General features: G+C 47.0%; 1 protein-coding gene across 1 annotated transcript in view; it reads left to right on the top strand.

Annotated features, from left to right (window-relative positions):
- Positions 1 to 11,784, top strand: part of MBD2 (methyl-CpG binding domain protein 2) — a 54,520-nt gene extending 42,736 nt beyond the window's left edge. Inside the window, exons 6-7 of the mRNA XM_066602498.1 lie at positions 4,693 to 4,823; positions 11,342 to 11,784. Coding sequence (XP_066458595.1) covers positions 4,693 to 4,810 — 118 coding nt within the window. The 3' untranslated portion in view covers positions 4,811 to 4,823; positions 11,342 to 11,784. The remainder of the gene's footprint in view (positions 1 to 4,692; positions 4,824 to 11,341) is intronic.
- The last annotated feature ends 2,584 nt before the right edge of the window (positions 11,785 to 14,368 follow it).

Below are 14,368 nucleotides of genomic sequence, written 5' to 3'. Positions count from 1 at the left end.
TCCCACCCCTCCAAAAAACTATTAATACAAATAATCGTGAAGCTGTAAGTTCGCTGAAAAATACTTGTCGTCTTGCAGAAGAGAGGCCCGAATACGGTACATGAGTGCAGCAGTTCAAAGGTTACAGCCCTCAGAGTGCAGCGGCTTAGGAGCAAGGGGTTAAGATGAGCGCAGTCGTCATTGTGTATCGCCGCCCCCGTGTGATGCTCTGCGCAGCACTGATGGGCTTCTCGCTGCCTGCAGGACTGTGCAGCTAAGCAGTTTGTGCGAGAGGCTCTGCTCATTAGTATTTAATGCAGCCAGCTCGTTTAATCAATAAATTAATGGAGCTTGCCCAGCGCTACAAATCTCGCTTGAAGGTGCAGTTTTGTGCCTCCTCTCTTCTGCCAAGTCTCCCGGAGTCGTCCCAGGAGTTCAGGCTCGGAGTGACTGATCGCCGATCTTTGGAATCTTTGGCCGCCTGCGTGTACCCTGGATGATGAGGATTGTAGTTAGAAGACAGCTGCAGTATGGAAATGCTGAGCTATAAACCACTATAGTTATATTAACCCCTTAATGATACGTCCTTATTTTTTCTTTATAAATCTTATCCAATGGATAACGGTGATCGCATAAAAGTACATAAGTCAAAGTAGATTTTCAGTTCCCCTCAAGGATCGGATCCATGAGGAGAGCTGAAACTACTCGCTTCCATCCTCTTTCCAGAACCTGACGCAGTCTTCTGCGCTGGCGCACCAGATGTAAAGTGTCGGTCGCATGCGCAGGATGCCGGGGAGCTTGGGAGATTTTAAAGGGGTTGTCCCGCGCCGAAACGTTTTTTTTTTTTTTTCAATAGCCCCCCCGTTCGGCGCGAGACAAACCCGATGCAGGGGTTTAAAAAAAAAAAACAAAACGGGTAGTACTTACCCGAATCCCCGCGCTCCGGTGACTTCTTACTTACCTTGCGAAGATGGCCGCCGGGATCTTCACCCTCGGTGGATCACAGGTCTTCTGTGCAGTCCATTGCCGATTCCAGCCTCCTGATTGGCTGTAATCTGCACACGTGACGGGGCGGAGCTACGAGGAGCAGCTCTCTGGCACGAGCGGCCCCATTCAGAAGGGAGAAGACCGGACTGCGCAAGCGCGTCTAATCGGGCGATTAGACGCTGAAAATTAGACGGCACCATGGAGACGAGGACGCCAGCAACGGAGCAGGTAAGTGAATAACTTCTGTATGGCTCATAATTAATGCACGATGTACATTACAAAGTGCATTAATATGGCCATACAGAAGTGTATAACCCCACTTGCTTTCGCGGGACAACCCCTTTAAATCTCGCATGAGTAGCCGAGAGCAGGGAGATGTCTCCGGGCATATGACCACCGCTATCCAATGGAGAACGACTATCATGTAAAGTAAATTTAAAAAAAAAGTTTGTTTCAGGTCCCCTCGTGGATCATATCCATGAGGGGAGATGAAATTTCATACCTAAGGCCCCTGGATTAATCCGCGGACCTTACCTGGCTTCTGTGCACACGTCCATTGCCAAAAAGGTGAACGTTTGCGCGAAAGCTGAAGATTGCCGGGGTAATTTAAAATCTCCCTGCTGCTGGCTATTAAACATTATCCAATGGATAATGGCGATCACGTTAAAGTTTAAAAAAAAAAAAAGTTGAAGTTTAATCTGCCCTCTCCGATGCGATCAGTGAGGATTCCATATACGGCGGTGTGAGGCCGGCGTTATTCAGACCGCTACATGTAATACACAAGTGAGCAATGGGGCCTAGAATTTATTCAGTTGTGCCCTGCAATCCAAGGGGTGTTCCCTCCATTATAGGCCTTGCCATGTGACCAGTAAGCAGATTAGGGCCACAATGGGCATGTTTCTGAGCACGGGACAAACGGAGGGGATCCATTTTTGGGTGCAAATCCTCATTTTCATGTGCACTATAAAAAAAAACAAAAAAAAATGCCTTTAAAATAACATATTTGCAAAAATATGAAATTTTCTTTTTTTCTCCTCTAAATTGCTGAAAAGAAACTGTGCGGTCAAAATACTCCTGACCCCCCTCAGTTAATACATTAAGGGGTGTGTTTTTTAAATGGGGTCATTTGTGGGGGTATCTATCATCCTGACACCTACAAGCCTTTGCAATCTTGAGCTATTGCAGTTGAAAATGTGAAAAAATGACTTTTTTTTTTTTCCAAAATTTTCACAATTTTGGCAATTTTAATAAATATACACCAATTCTATGGGTCTATTTTTACCACCTAAATGAAGTACAATATGTGGCGAAAAAGATGTCAGAATCACTTGGATATGAAAAACCTTTATGGAGTTATTCCATGTTAAAGTGACACGTCAAATTTCCAAAATTTGGCGTGGTCCACAAGCTTTGTCACTAAAGGGTTAAGCCGTTTGTGTTGTTTTTTTGCTGCATTTTTTTAATGGTAATATTTAATATACCATATAATGTACTCAACTTTAAACAATATGTGTAGTGAAATGGGAAAAAAGCGCAATTCCGCCATCTTTGGGAGGAGCTTGTTTTCAGAGATGAGATGATATAACTCATTCTATGGCTCAGTATGCTTACGATGATACCAAAGTTATATAGTTGTATTTTTACTGTACTGCATTTAAAAAATATCTTTTGGAAAAAAAATAGATCAGACTTTTATGGACCCAGCGATACGAAATTTTTGTAAGCCTTTTACTACCTTTTTAAATAAAATAAAAAAAACAACTTATTTTTACTTCAGTCATCATAGGGGACTTGAAACTTGCAATCATTTGATCGCTCATTCAGTATTGATGGATTAATATAGTATTAAATTATACCACATTTTAACAGGCACTACTCGATAGTCATTAAGTCATGGTAGCCTTGGGGGTCTTCAGAATTCCCCCGACTGCCATGGCATGCTCGACCAACCCCCCCCCCCCCCATTCCCAGGTCGCTATTGACACTGTCTACCCCCCTGTTAATCTCTTTTCACTTACCCCTCAGCCCCTAGTTTAAACACTCCTCCAGCCTTCTAGCCATCTTCTCCCCCAGCACAGCTGCACCCTCCCCATTGAAATGCAGGAACCCGAACCCCTCCTTCTTACACCAACTCCGGAGCCACTTGTTTACCTCCCTAAGATCCTGCTGCCTTTCTAGTGTGGCTTTAGGTGCAGGTAGTATTTCCAAAAAAACTACCCTGTAGGTTCTCGCCCTAAGCTTGGATCCTAGGTCCCTGAAATCATTTTTGAGCACCCTCCATTGACCTCTAATTTGTTCATTGGTGCCAACGTGCACCATGACCGCTGGATCCTTACCAGCCCCTCCCAGTAAGCTGTCAATCTGATCCGTGATGTACCGACTCGAGCGCCAGGAAGACAACACACCGTTCGACGATCCCGGTCTTTATGGCAGATTGCCCTATCTGTCCCCCTAATAATTGAGTCCCCCACCACTAGGACCTGTCTAGCCTGCTCTACGCTCCCCGTCCCTGTCTCACTGAAGCAGTCATCCCCCTGGCGTTTAGAGGGCATGTCGTGCTGCAGCGGTGCTGGCTCTGTAATGGCATCCCCCTCCTCTGCCAACTTTGCAAACTTGTTGGGTTGTGCCAGTTCAGGACTAGCCTTCCTGGTTCTCTTCCCTCTACCCCTCCTTCTATCTGTCACTCAGCTAGCTGCTTGCTGCCCCTGCTCTTCTGTACTACCGATTGCCCGCGCCTCTACCTCAGCGAGCAGCAAACTCCTTTCCATGATGTCAATGGATCTCAGTGTTGCCAGTCGCTCGTTCAGATCCAGGTTGTCGTGGTGAGATGTTCTGAGAGCCTTCAGAACGGGATGCTGCTCTCGGGGCTTGGCTGGTTTATACCACTTTTTTAATAGTAGTATAAACCACTTTTAAAAAAACCACACATATATTCTTGTGTAGGAAAAGCCCAGAAGAACAAGCGGGTGCAGACAGTCTGGATGGGTATGTTGCTCACCTGACTCCGTCCTGCATTGTCTGCCCAAAAATTCCTGCTTTCTTTATAACATTTGAACGCATCCATAAAGATCAATGGCGCTCATACCGCGGTAAAATGGAGCATGCTGTGATTTTTCTTCCGCTCGCAAAATTTGGAATTCCTACCCGCAAGTGCGAGCGACTCTGCAAAAATCCATGCCTTTCAGTGTCCATGTATCAAATGCGCGGATGGCGATCGCGGGATCCGTCAATTGAAATCAGTTCATGTGAGATCAGCCTAACAGCACCATGCAAAATTTTTTTTTTAGGCAGGTGTGAAAAAAAATGATGCTAAGTAAGAATTCTTTCCAAAATAGAAGCGTTGATAGTTTTTGTTCAATTAACAAAATTCTACATAAATGAAGAAAAGAGAAATGTAAATCACATCACTATTTGGTGTGACCGCCTTTACCTTCTAAAAAGCATCCATTCTTCTAGATAACTTTGCACACAGTTTTTGAAGGAACTCGGCAGGGAGGTTGTTCCAAACATCTTGGAGAACTAAGCACAGATTGTCCTAGGATGTAGCTCGCTCAAATCCTTCTGTCTCTCCATGTAATCCCATGAATGCTGATGAGATCAGGGCTCTGCGGGGCCACATCCTCACTTCCAGGACTCCTTGTTCTTCTTTACGCTGAAGATAGTTCTTAATGACATTGGCTGTATCTTTGCACAATATTATAACTCCTGTCTTATGTTTTATTTCAGAAAACAAGAGGAGAAAGTACAGCAAGTTAGAAAAAAATTAGAAGAGGCACTAATGGCCGACTTATTGGCACGAGCCGACGAAACCTCAAGTGACACAGAAATTGTTATGGAAACATAATTTTGTGTCTTTGGTAAGAGAGTAAAATGTATGTTTGTATATAGGCCAAAGTTCAGAAGAAATGAGGCCCTTTTAAAGAAGCCCTGTCATGTCCTGGGGTCGGTGGGGTCAGTTTCATAACTTTGCAGCTGTGGCACCTCTGACTCTGTCGCAGCTTTTTTTCTCTCTACTCCCCTCTGTTCCTCGTTCCAAGCCCCATCACATTCGGGTCATGCAGCTTTTAATCTGTCAGATTGGCATTGCCCGTCGCTGTCAGTCGAAGCTGCTGTCATCCATTGACAGTGAGCGGAAGAAGCTGCCCAATTGAAAGAGTAAAAGCACCAGGAGCCGAATCTAACGGGACTTAGAACGGGGAGGGGGGCGAGAAGAGAAAAGCTGCGGGGCTGCAGAGTTATGCAAACCGCCCCGCTTACCCAAGGATGTGACCGCTCCTTTTTTAAAAGCGGCTATTCAAGAAATTTTTTGGTTCTAAATGTAGGAAATATTAAATTAAAAAAAGGTATAATCAGTTCAATCTCCTGTGGTTCCACTGCTGCTGCTATCCTGCTGCAGGGCATTCTTTACATGGTGCTATGTCCGTATACAAGGGGGTGCACAACAGACCAGGAATCCTCTTCTGGTGGGCGCAGTGTTACCACTACAGGTTGCTCGGTGGATGTCTGCAGAACCCTTCTGCTGTTACTAGCTGCTGGGGATATCTCTCCCAATCCTGGCCCACCCTCCACTGCTCCTAGCTATCACCCCCTACCTGACTCACTAATAAAATCCCCAAGCCAAACTGCTAGCCCATGCATAGCCTCCCCTGACTCCTTTAAATGTGCGCTCTGGAACTGCCAGTCAGCATGCAATAAACTCCCCACCATCCACGACTTTTTTACTGCTAAATCTTTAAATCTGCTAGCTCTCACAGAAACGTGGATACAGCAGTCTGACACGGCCTCCCCTGCTGCACTGTCTTACAATTGCCTGCAGTTCTCCCATACCCCGAGACCAGATGACAGGTGTGGCGGAGGAGTAGGTGCTCTTCTTTCCCCGAAATGTACCTACCAGGTCATCCCCCCTGTACCCTCACTCACTTTTCCATTATTTGAAGTACATATGCTACGGCTTTTCCGTCCACTGTCCATGCGAGTAGCAGTTATCTATCGCCCCCCAGGTGCTCCTCGCCTGTTTTTGGACCACTTTGCTGCCTGGCTCCCCCACTTCCTATCCTGTGAAATTCCAACCCTCATCTTAGGTGATTTTAATATCCCCACTAATGACCCTATCTCCCCATCTGCTTCTAAGCTTCTCTCGCTCACCTCCTCCCTTGGTCTCTCTCAACTCACAGCCTCTCCCACTGACAGGGATGGCAACACTCTTGATCTGGTCGTCTTCCGTCTCTGCTCTGTTTCCAACTTCACTAACTCCCCTCTCCCGCTCTCAGATCATAACTTCCTCTCTTTCTCTGTCACGCTCCCTAACATCTCTCCAGACCCACCTACCTACCGTACCTACAGGAACCTTAAGGCCATTCACACCCAGGACTTTGCTGAATCCCTACAGTCCTCTCTGTCCCCTATCTCTCTCCTCGCCTGCCCCAACCTGGCTGCCGCTCACTACAACATCGCTCTCAAACATGCCCTGGATGAAGCGGCGCCCCCCAGGACCCGAGCCATTCGATGTAGAACGCGGCAACCCTGGCTCACACCTCAAACGCGCTTCATCCGGCGGTGCTCTAAAAGTGCTGAACGGCTGTGGAGGAAATCGCAAACGTTCGCAGACTTCCTCCACTACAAATTCATGATCGGAACCTACAACCTCGCCTTCCACCATGCCAAACAAGTCTACTTCACCTCTCTAGTCTCCTCATTATCACACAACCCTAAACGGCTCTTTGATACTTTTCACTCCCTTCTCAGCCCTAAACCGCAGCCTCCGGTGATGGATCTCAGTGCTGTAGAGGTAGCTGCTTACTTCAAAAAGAAAATAGACAACATCCGTCAGGAAATAACTTCCCAATCCCAGACTAGCCCTGACCCTAGTCTTGTCAGCACTGCATCTAGCTCCTGCTCACTGTCTGTACTCAGACCAGCGACAGAGGAAGAAGTCTCCAAACTGCTCTTGTCTGCTCGCCCCACCACCTGCGCTAGCGACCCTCTCCCCTCACACCTCCTCCGATCCCTCTCCCCAGTGGTCATCTCCCATCTCACCACTATATTCAACCTCTCTCTGACCTCTGGCATCTTTCCCTCTTCTTTCAAACATGCCATCATATCCCCACTGCTAAAGAAGCCGACTCTGGACGCGACCGATGCTGCCAACTACCGACCCCTCTCAAACCTCCCCTTCATCTCCAAACTACTAGAACGCCTGGTTTACTCCCGCCTTGTAAGCTATTTATCAGAGAACTCTCTCCTAGATCCCCTACAGTCTGGCTTCCGACCTCAACACTCGACAGAAACTGCCCTTACTAGGGTATCCAATGACCTACTGACAGCCAAATCGAGGGGCGAATACTCCCTACTGATCCTCCTCGACCTCTCTGCAGCATTTGACACTGTTGACCACAAACTCCTCCTCAGTATGCTACACTCCATTGGCCTAAAGGATACTGCCCTCTCCTGGTTCTCCTCCTACCTATCTGACCGCTCTTTCAGTGTCTCCTTTGCTGGCTCTACCTCCCCTCCTCTTCCCCTTGCTGTTGGGGTCCCCCAGGGCTCGGTCCTCGGCCCCCTTCTCTTCTCTATCTACACAGCCCCTATTGGACAAACCATCAGGAGTTTTGGCCTCCAATACCACCTGTATGCTGATGACACCCAGCTATACACCTCTGCCCGTGACATCTCTGCACCTTTCCTCCAAAACATCACCGACTGTCCGCTGTCTCCAACACTATGTCCTCTCTCTACCTCAAACTAAACCTCTCTAAAACTGACTTACTGGTATTTCCGCCCTCTGCTAACCGACCTTCTCCTGACATCTCCATCTCAGTGTGTGGCACCACCATAACTCGCAGACAGCACGCCCGCTGCCTTGGGGTCATATTTGACTCTGATCTCTATTTTACCCCCTACATCCAATCTCTGGCCCGAACCTGTCAGCTGCACCTCAAGAACATCGCAAGAGTCCGCTCTTTTCTCACTGTGGACACGTTAAAAACGCTTACTGTTTCCCTCATCCACTCCCGGCTCAATTATTGCAACTCGTTGCTGATCGGCCTCCCCTGCACCAGACTCTACCCTCTCCAATCCATCCTGAATGCGGCAGCCAGGCTCATCTTCCTGTCCAGCCGCTACTCGGACGCCTCTGCCCTGTGCCAGTCACTGCACTGGCTGCCCGTTAAATACAGAATTCAATTCAAACTCGCTATCTTCATCCACAAATCCCTCCACAGCGCAGCACCACCCTATATCGCCTCCCTCATCTCAATCCATCACCCAGCCCGGGCTCTCCGCTCTGCTAATGAAACCAGACTGAGCGCCCCTTTCATTCGAACTTCTCATTCCCGCCTCCAAGACTTCTCCAGAGCAGCACCAGTCCTCTGGAACGCACTACCAAAGGCTACCCGAGCAATCCAGGACTCGCAGAACTTCAGGCGTGCTCTAAAAACGCACCTCTTCAGGGAGGCATACTACATCCTTAAACAAATCCCTCTGTACTCCGCCTGATAACATGCTCCCTGACCTACTGACTGCAATCCTTGCCAGCCATCATAAACTGCTCCTGCAGTCACACCGTTAATGCCGTCACACGGCCAAATGCCTGACCATTGTCTATGTGTATAACATCGCTCACACTTCGCCATACAGTGCACATCTCCAGCCCCTTTACCTTCTGTATCACCTCATTACTTGTAGTATGTAAGCTTGTTGGAGCAGGACCCTCACCCCTATTTGAGCAATGGAAAAGGAAACCTTTCCCAGCTGCACATTGTTCATATGAATCGGTCATCACATAATAGGTGAAAAACTCAACAACTTACTGAAAAAAATTCACTGGAGCCAAAAGCAACCTTCCCTAACGAAGTCGGCTGAAGGGTTCAGCAGACCTTTATCGAGCAACAGAAGCCTGTACTAGTAATACTGTGCCCAATAGTAGAAGATTCGTGCTTCTTTTGGGCCCTCTCCCCCCCCCCTCCCCTTCCCATTAATGTCTGATCACTGGGGGTCTGGTCAATGGGGGCTCCCAGCTGTCCCGAGATCTATGCACCTTGAATGGTGGTGTGCATGAGTGACCACTGCTCCATGCAGTTCTATTGCATGAAGATTGCCAAGCGCATCAATCTCCAGCTGACCCACGGAGGTGTTAGTGTGTACATAACGCTGCTGCATTTACATACGGCATTTGGGGTGCGCCGATCTTGGGATTACTGTGCTTCCGGCAATCGGGTGTCAAATGATCAGCCAGGACAGTGGATGGGGATAAATGTCTACAAAAAGGATCTGAAGGGGTTTTCCCATTGCAACCCCTTTAACCCTTTTAGTGGCAGGTTTAGGTAGTCTTCAACACATTTCAACATGGATTTTTAGGAGATTTCCTGGTGTGCCTCTAAAGGGATTAAAGGGGTTTTCTGAGTCGAAGATACTGATGACCTATAGGATCAGAACAGCGGGGGTGGGGGGGGGGACTATTGGCGATCAGCTGTCTGAAATAACTGCAGCACGTGGGCGAGTGCCGTAGCCACTTCAGTGTACAGATAGTCCCCTAGTTGTGAATGATTGAGTTACGAACAAAGTTGTCCAAAATTTAGCACTTCAGGATAGTTTGCATGTTTGACAAGTGGCGGCAGCAGCGAGCGAGAATAGTGTATGTTATAAACAGTAGGTCTCGCTGGACCCACGCGGTGTCATCAGAACTTGTATTCTGTGTTCTAACATGTCGGGTGTTAATCGCAAAAGCAATGCGGACATACAAACAAATGCACTAACGAAAAGCCTACTGAAACAGAACCGGCTGACAACTGGGGGACTATCTGTATACCGGGCACCATACCTTTCGTAGCATGAATGCAATAAACCAGGACATGTGCTCCCCAATGGTGGGTGAGCTCTGGAGGTTGTTAACCACTTATAGGGGTTTTCCAGGGAAATGCTATTGATGACCTATCATCAGGATAGCTCATCAGTAGTTGATTGGTTGGAGTCAGTTGCTCAGGACACTGACCGATCAGCTGAGTGGGTGCATGTTGTCAGCTCCATAATTAGACAGAGGTCGGAGCGGAAGTCTTCGCACTGACCTCTGTGTAGTGGCCGGAGCTTGTAACTGCAGGCATGGTTCTCATTGAAATCAACGGCAGACATCCCTGCAGTTACAAGTGCCAGCCGCTATATGGGAGGTCGGCGCGGAGGCTTCTGTTCTAGATATACAGAGGTCATCAACAGCATTTCCCTGGAAAAGCCCCTTTAAATAAAGCACTTCTTGTTCACCACATTGTAATAAATCTATATTCATTGTGCACAAAATAGGAAGTGTCCAAAGAAAACACATTTCGCAGCAGGATGCCCCTTCCTCAAATCACGGACACATAAAGGACCATCCTGCTCCAAAACTCTTCTTCTTTGGTCACTTCTAGAGATGAGCGAGCATACTCGCTAAGGACAATTACTCGAGCGAGCATTGTCCTTAGCGAGTACCTGCCCGCTTGGAAGAAAAGATTCGGGTGCCGGCGCGGGTTAGCGGTGAGTTCCGGAAGTGAGCAGGGGGGAGCGGAGGGGGGGGGGAGAGGGAGAGATCTCCCCTCCGTTCCCCCCTGCTCTCCCTCGCCGTCCCCCGCCAGCACCCGAATCTTTTCTTCCAAGTGAGCAGGTACTCGCTAAGGAGAATACTCGCTCGAGTATTTGTCCTTAGCGAGTATGCTCGCTCATCTCTAGTCACTTCCTATTTTTATTTTTTGCACAAGTACTTGAAGTGGTTACCCACTTCTACCACCCACCCACCCACCACTGCGGAGCGCAGATCCTGGTGTCTTCCATTAGTTCCATGTCCATCTCTGAGCCCTGGATTCTTCAGGAGGGTCAGTATCTTGGATGTAGCAAACTCCTGGCACACTTATTCTCTGGAGAGTCCTTCTGCCTCGGGTGCAGCATCACTTTTGGTTTGGGGTTTCACACTGTTGTGATATACTATCCAAGGAAGTCCGCTGCCTTTTTTGTGCCTGGCTTGTTTTTATTTTTTGTCTTTTAGTTTAGGCTGTACATTGTATAGCGGCTGCGCCTGCATGGCAGCTCAGTCTCATTTACTTGAATGGGACTGAGCTGCTCGTTGACCAATTAATGTGACATCTGGTAAGAGGCCACACTGCTCGCCCAAGTGCCATGGCCTCATCGATCAGCTGATCGTCAAGGTCCAAAGCAGTGGGCACCCACCAATCTGATATTGATGGCCCTTCCTGAGAACACATCATTCGTATCTCAGTCCCAGAAAACCCCTTTAAACTTTTTCTCCTTGGCATTTTTGTTTGAATAGCGCTACTGTGAAGTATGATGGCTCACTCACTCTTATGCTTGATGATCGATTATATTTTCATGTGCCTTTTCTCTTTTTCTGCAGGTACCGCGACTATTTTAACAAAAAAATGCAATTCCCAGGTCTTACCTTACCAGAAAGACGTATGCACATTTATATAGGACTTTTTTTTTTTTTTTTTTCCAATCGCATCGATCCAATGCCTTCCTAGAATTCTATTTTTGATGTACATATCTATATTATTATGGAGAGCGATCTTTATTTTATCTGACTTTTTAAATGTAAAGCAATATTATTATTAATCCATGTATCAGGTTCCAGGCCGCCGTGCCCTCAGCAAGATTTTTATATTCTTAATATAATGAACCCGTGACGTGTTTTATTTTATTTTTTTAATTTCCGATTGGCATTTTTATAGTAATTTTCAATTTATTTAAGACCCTTTTTTTTATACCTCAGACGTCTGTACGTTTATCGGCTTCTTATATTTAAGTATAAAAAAAATTAAATAACTTTCTATGCAATGATTTACGCCTGGTCTTTACTGATTGTCCTCTATGTACTCTTCATCAGCATCCCTGGGAATGAAGCGTGTCACGAGGAAACTCCCATGAATGGGTTGTGCCTAATGGAGAACTTGCTGATCAGTGGGGGTCTGATTGCTAGGATCTTGACCGAACTTAGGAACGGGGGTTGGGGGTGTCTGGCGAGCCCACAATCACGGTTGCACATTCACACTGCCACTCCATTCATTTCTACGCGCTAGCTGTTGATTGGCTGAGCAGTGGACAAAGAACCAATCAATGGTTCATCCAGCTCTGCAATCACAGTGATCGCATTAGTTCATCCAGCGCTGCATTGATTGGCTAAGCAGCACTGGATGAACCAATCAAAGCCATCGTTTCCTGGAGGCAGGATTTATGAATCCTTCAACCAGGAAGTGATCTTCTGTGGGTGAATGAGGACTGCAGGATGCCTGGTGGAACTGCGGAGAGTGGACCACGTCTTTCAGGTAGGTACTCCCTTTTGGAGCGCAGCTAGTGCTTATTTTTTAGCATTAAAGTCATATCCCACTAAAACTGCGATTTCTACATTGTGATGTGACAAAAACGAAGGTTTCCTAGGGAAACATGAGCTACAAGCAAATCGCGGCAATATTGAGAATGCCACAATTTTAATTTTTCCACTGAAGATGGCATCAGAGAAAACATTGCTGATGAGAAGAAACCCATTGGAAAGCATGGGCTTCACAGAGATGTGTTGTCTCGCCCTATCGCATCGTGGCAAAATCACACGATTTTGTCACCTATATGAAGCAGCCTAAGGCTCAGACTGCTTTCACATGGCTGTGAAAATCACACGAAATTTGCGCATTGCGAGCCGCACAAATATAAACTCTCTTCTTTTGAATAGGGTCATACGCATCAGCTGCATGCCCTATCTTTGGGTGTTTGCCCATTGTTTTCAATGAGACAGAGAAACACATTTTAGGGTGTGCGATGTGAGGTTACCCATTGAAGACAACCTCACTTAAGTGATGGGAGGCGTCTTTACAGAAAAACGCTTCGCATCCGCGGGAACATCGCATGAGCGCGATATCCTGCTCAACCGTGTGTAGGAGGCCTCAGTAAGAAATCTGTCAGTGAAGCTCTACTTTCTCCTCTCCTGCACCATCTTATCCGCTAACTTATGACCACAACAAGGTTTTGATTTTTGTCGTGGCCATAAGTTAGCTGATAAAAGTGCAAAAGAAAAGAGATGAGAGCTGAAAATAAAGGGCCATTTTACACAGAATTATCCTGCATTTTCGCACGATTTAACTATTTTTTGAACAATAATTGTTCAGTGTAAACATTGCCAACGATTGAACAATAATTCAGTTGCTCATTGTTTTGGTTTTTTTTTCATTTTTTTTTATGCAGGCATAAAAATCATTGTTTGCCAGTCCTTCCCTATAAAAGGTGACCTTTCAGGCATGCACAAACCATTTCCAGACTTCCCCAACAGACCAGTGATAGCCCAACAAATGTAAATTACTAGCTGATATACCTGACTTTGCCGGAGTTAATGTGGTACAGGTATTTACCTGTTGTTCACATGGAAAATTTTATGAAGTCGTGGTTACTTCAGAGGAACTGAGGAATAAAATATGTATAAACATAGAGGAGTGTTAGATTCTACTCGGGCTGCATGTACCCATGCCCCTCTGAAGAATGTAGCACCTCTCCCATTCTCACTTTTTATCTTTAAAGGTAACGCCTCTTTATATTCAAATTTAACCTCAGACTGAAGGCTGCCGCCCCTTAGCATAAAAGGTATACTCCATCTCTGCAGTGCATAGCCGTTTCCTTATGTACTTTACAGCCTTTCAGTATATGCACACAGAGATCAGTTAGATTCTCATCAGTATATAAACACACAGGTGAGGTAGATTCTCCTCAGTATATACACACAGAGGTGAGGTAGATTCTCCTCGGCATATGCACACACAGGTGAGGCAGATTCTCCTCAGTATATACAAACAGAGGTGAGGTAGATTCTCCTCAGTATATACAAACAGAGGTGAGGTAGATTCTCCTCGGCGTATGCACGCAGAGGGGAGGCAGATTGTCCTCGGCGTATGCACGCAGAGGGGAGGCAGATTGTCCTCGGCGTATGCACGCAGAGGGGAGGCAGATTGTCCTCGGCGTATGCACGCAGAGGGGAGGCAGATTGTCCTCGGCGTATGCACGCAGAGGGGAGGCAGATTGTCCTCGGCGTATGCACGCAGAGGGGAGGCAGATTGTCCTCGGCGTATGCACGCAGAGGGGAGGCAGATTGTCCTCGGCGTATGCACGCAGAGGGGAGGCAGATTGTCCTCGGCGTATGCACGCAGAGGGGAGGCAGATTGTCCTCGGCGTATGCACGCAGAGGGGAGGCAGATTGTCCTCGGCGTATGCACACAGTCAGTTATACGCTATTTATCAATTTTTTTTTTTTGCTCCTCTCTTGTGTCGTAGAGGCGTCTAGTAGTCAACAAAATCTACACAAGCGGAAGAAGAGGTCACTACACACAAGGAGCCTCCGAGAGCCTCTTATAGGCTAAGGGGGGAACCACTTTTAGGGCCTCCA

Source organism: Eleutherodactylus coqui, chromosome 5 (assembly GCF_035609145.1).
Source record: "Eleutherodactylus coqui strain aEleCoq1 chromosome 5, aEleCoq1.hap1, whole genome shotgun sequence".
NCBI lineage: Eukaryota > Metazoa > Chordata > Amphibia > Anura > Eleutherodactylidae > Eleutherodactylus > Eleutherodactylus coqui.
Note: the sequence above shows the minus strand (reverse complement) of the source record. Positions and strands in the feature narration are given on the sequence as shown.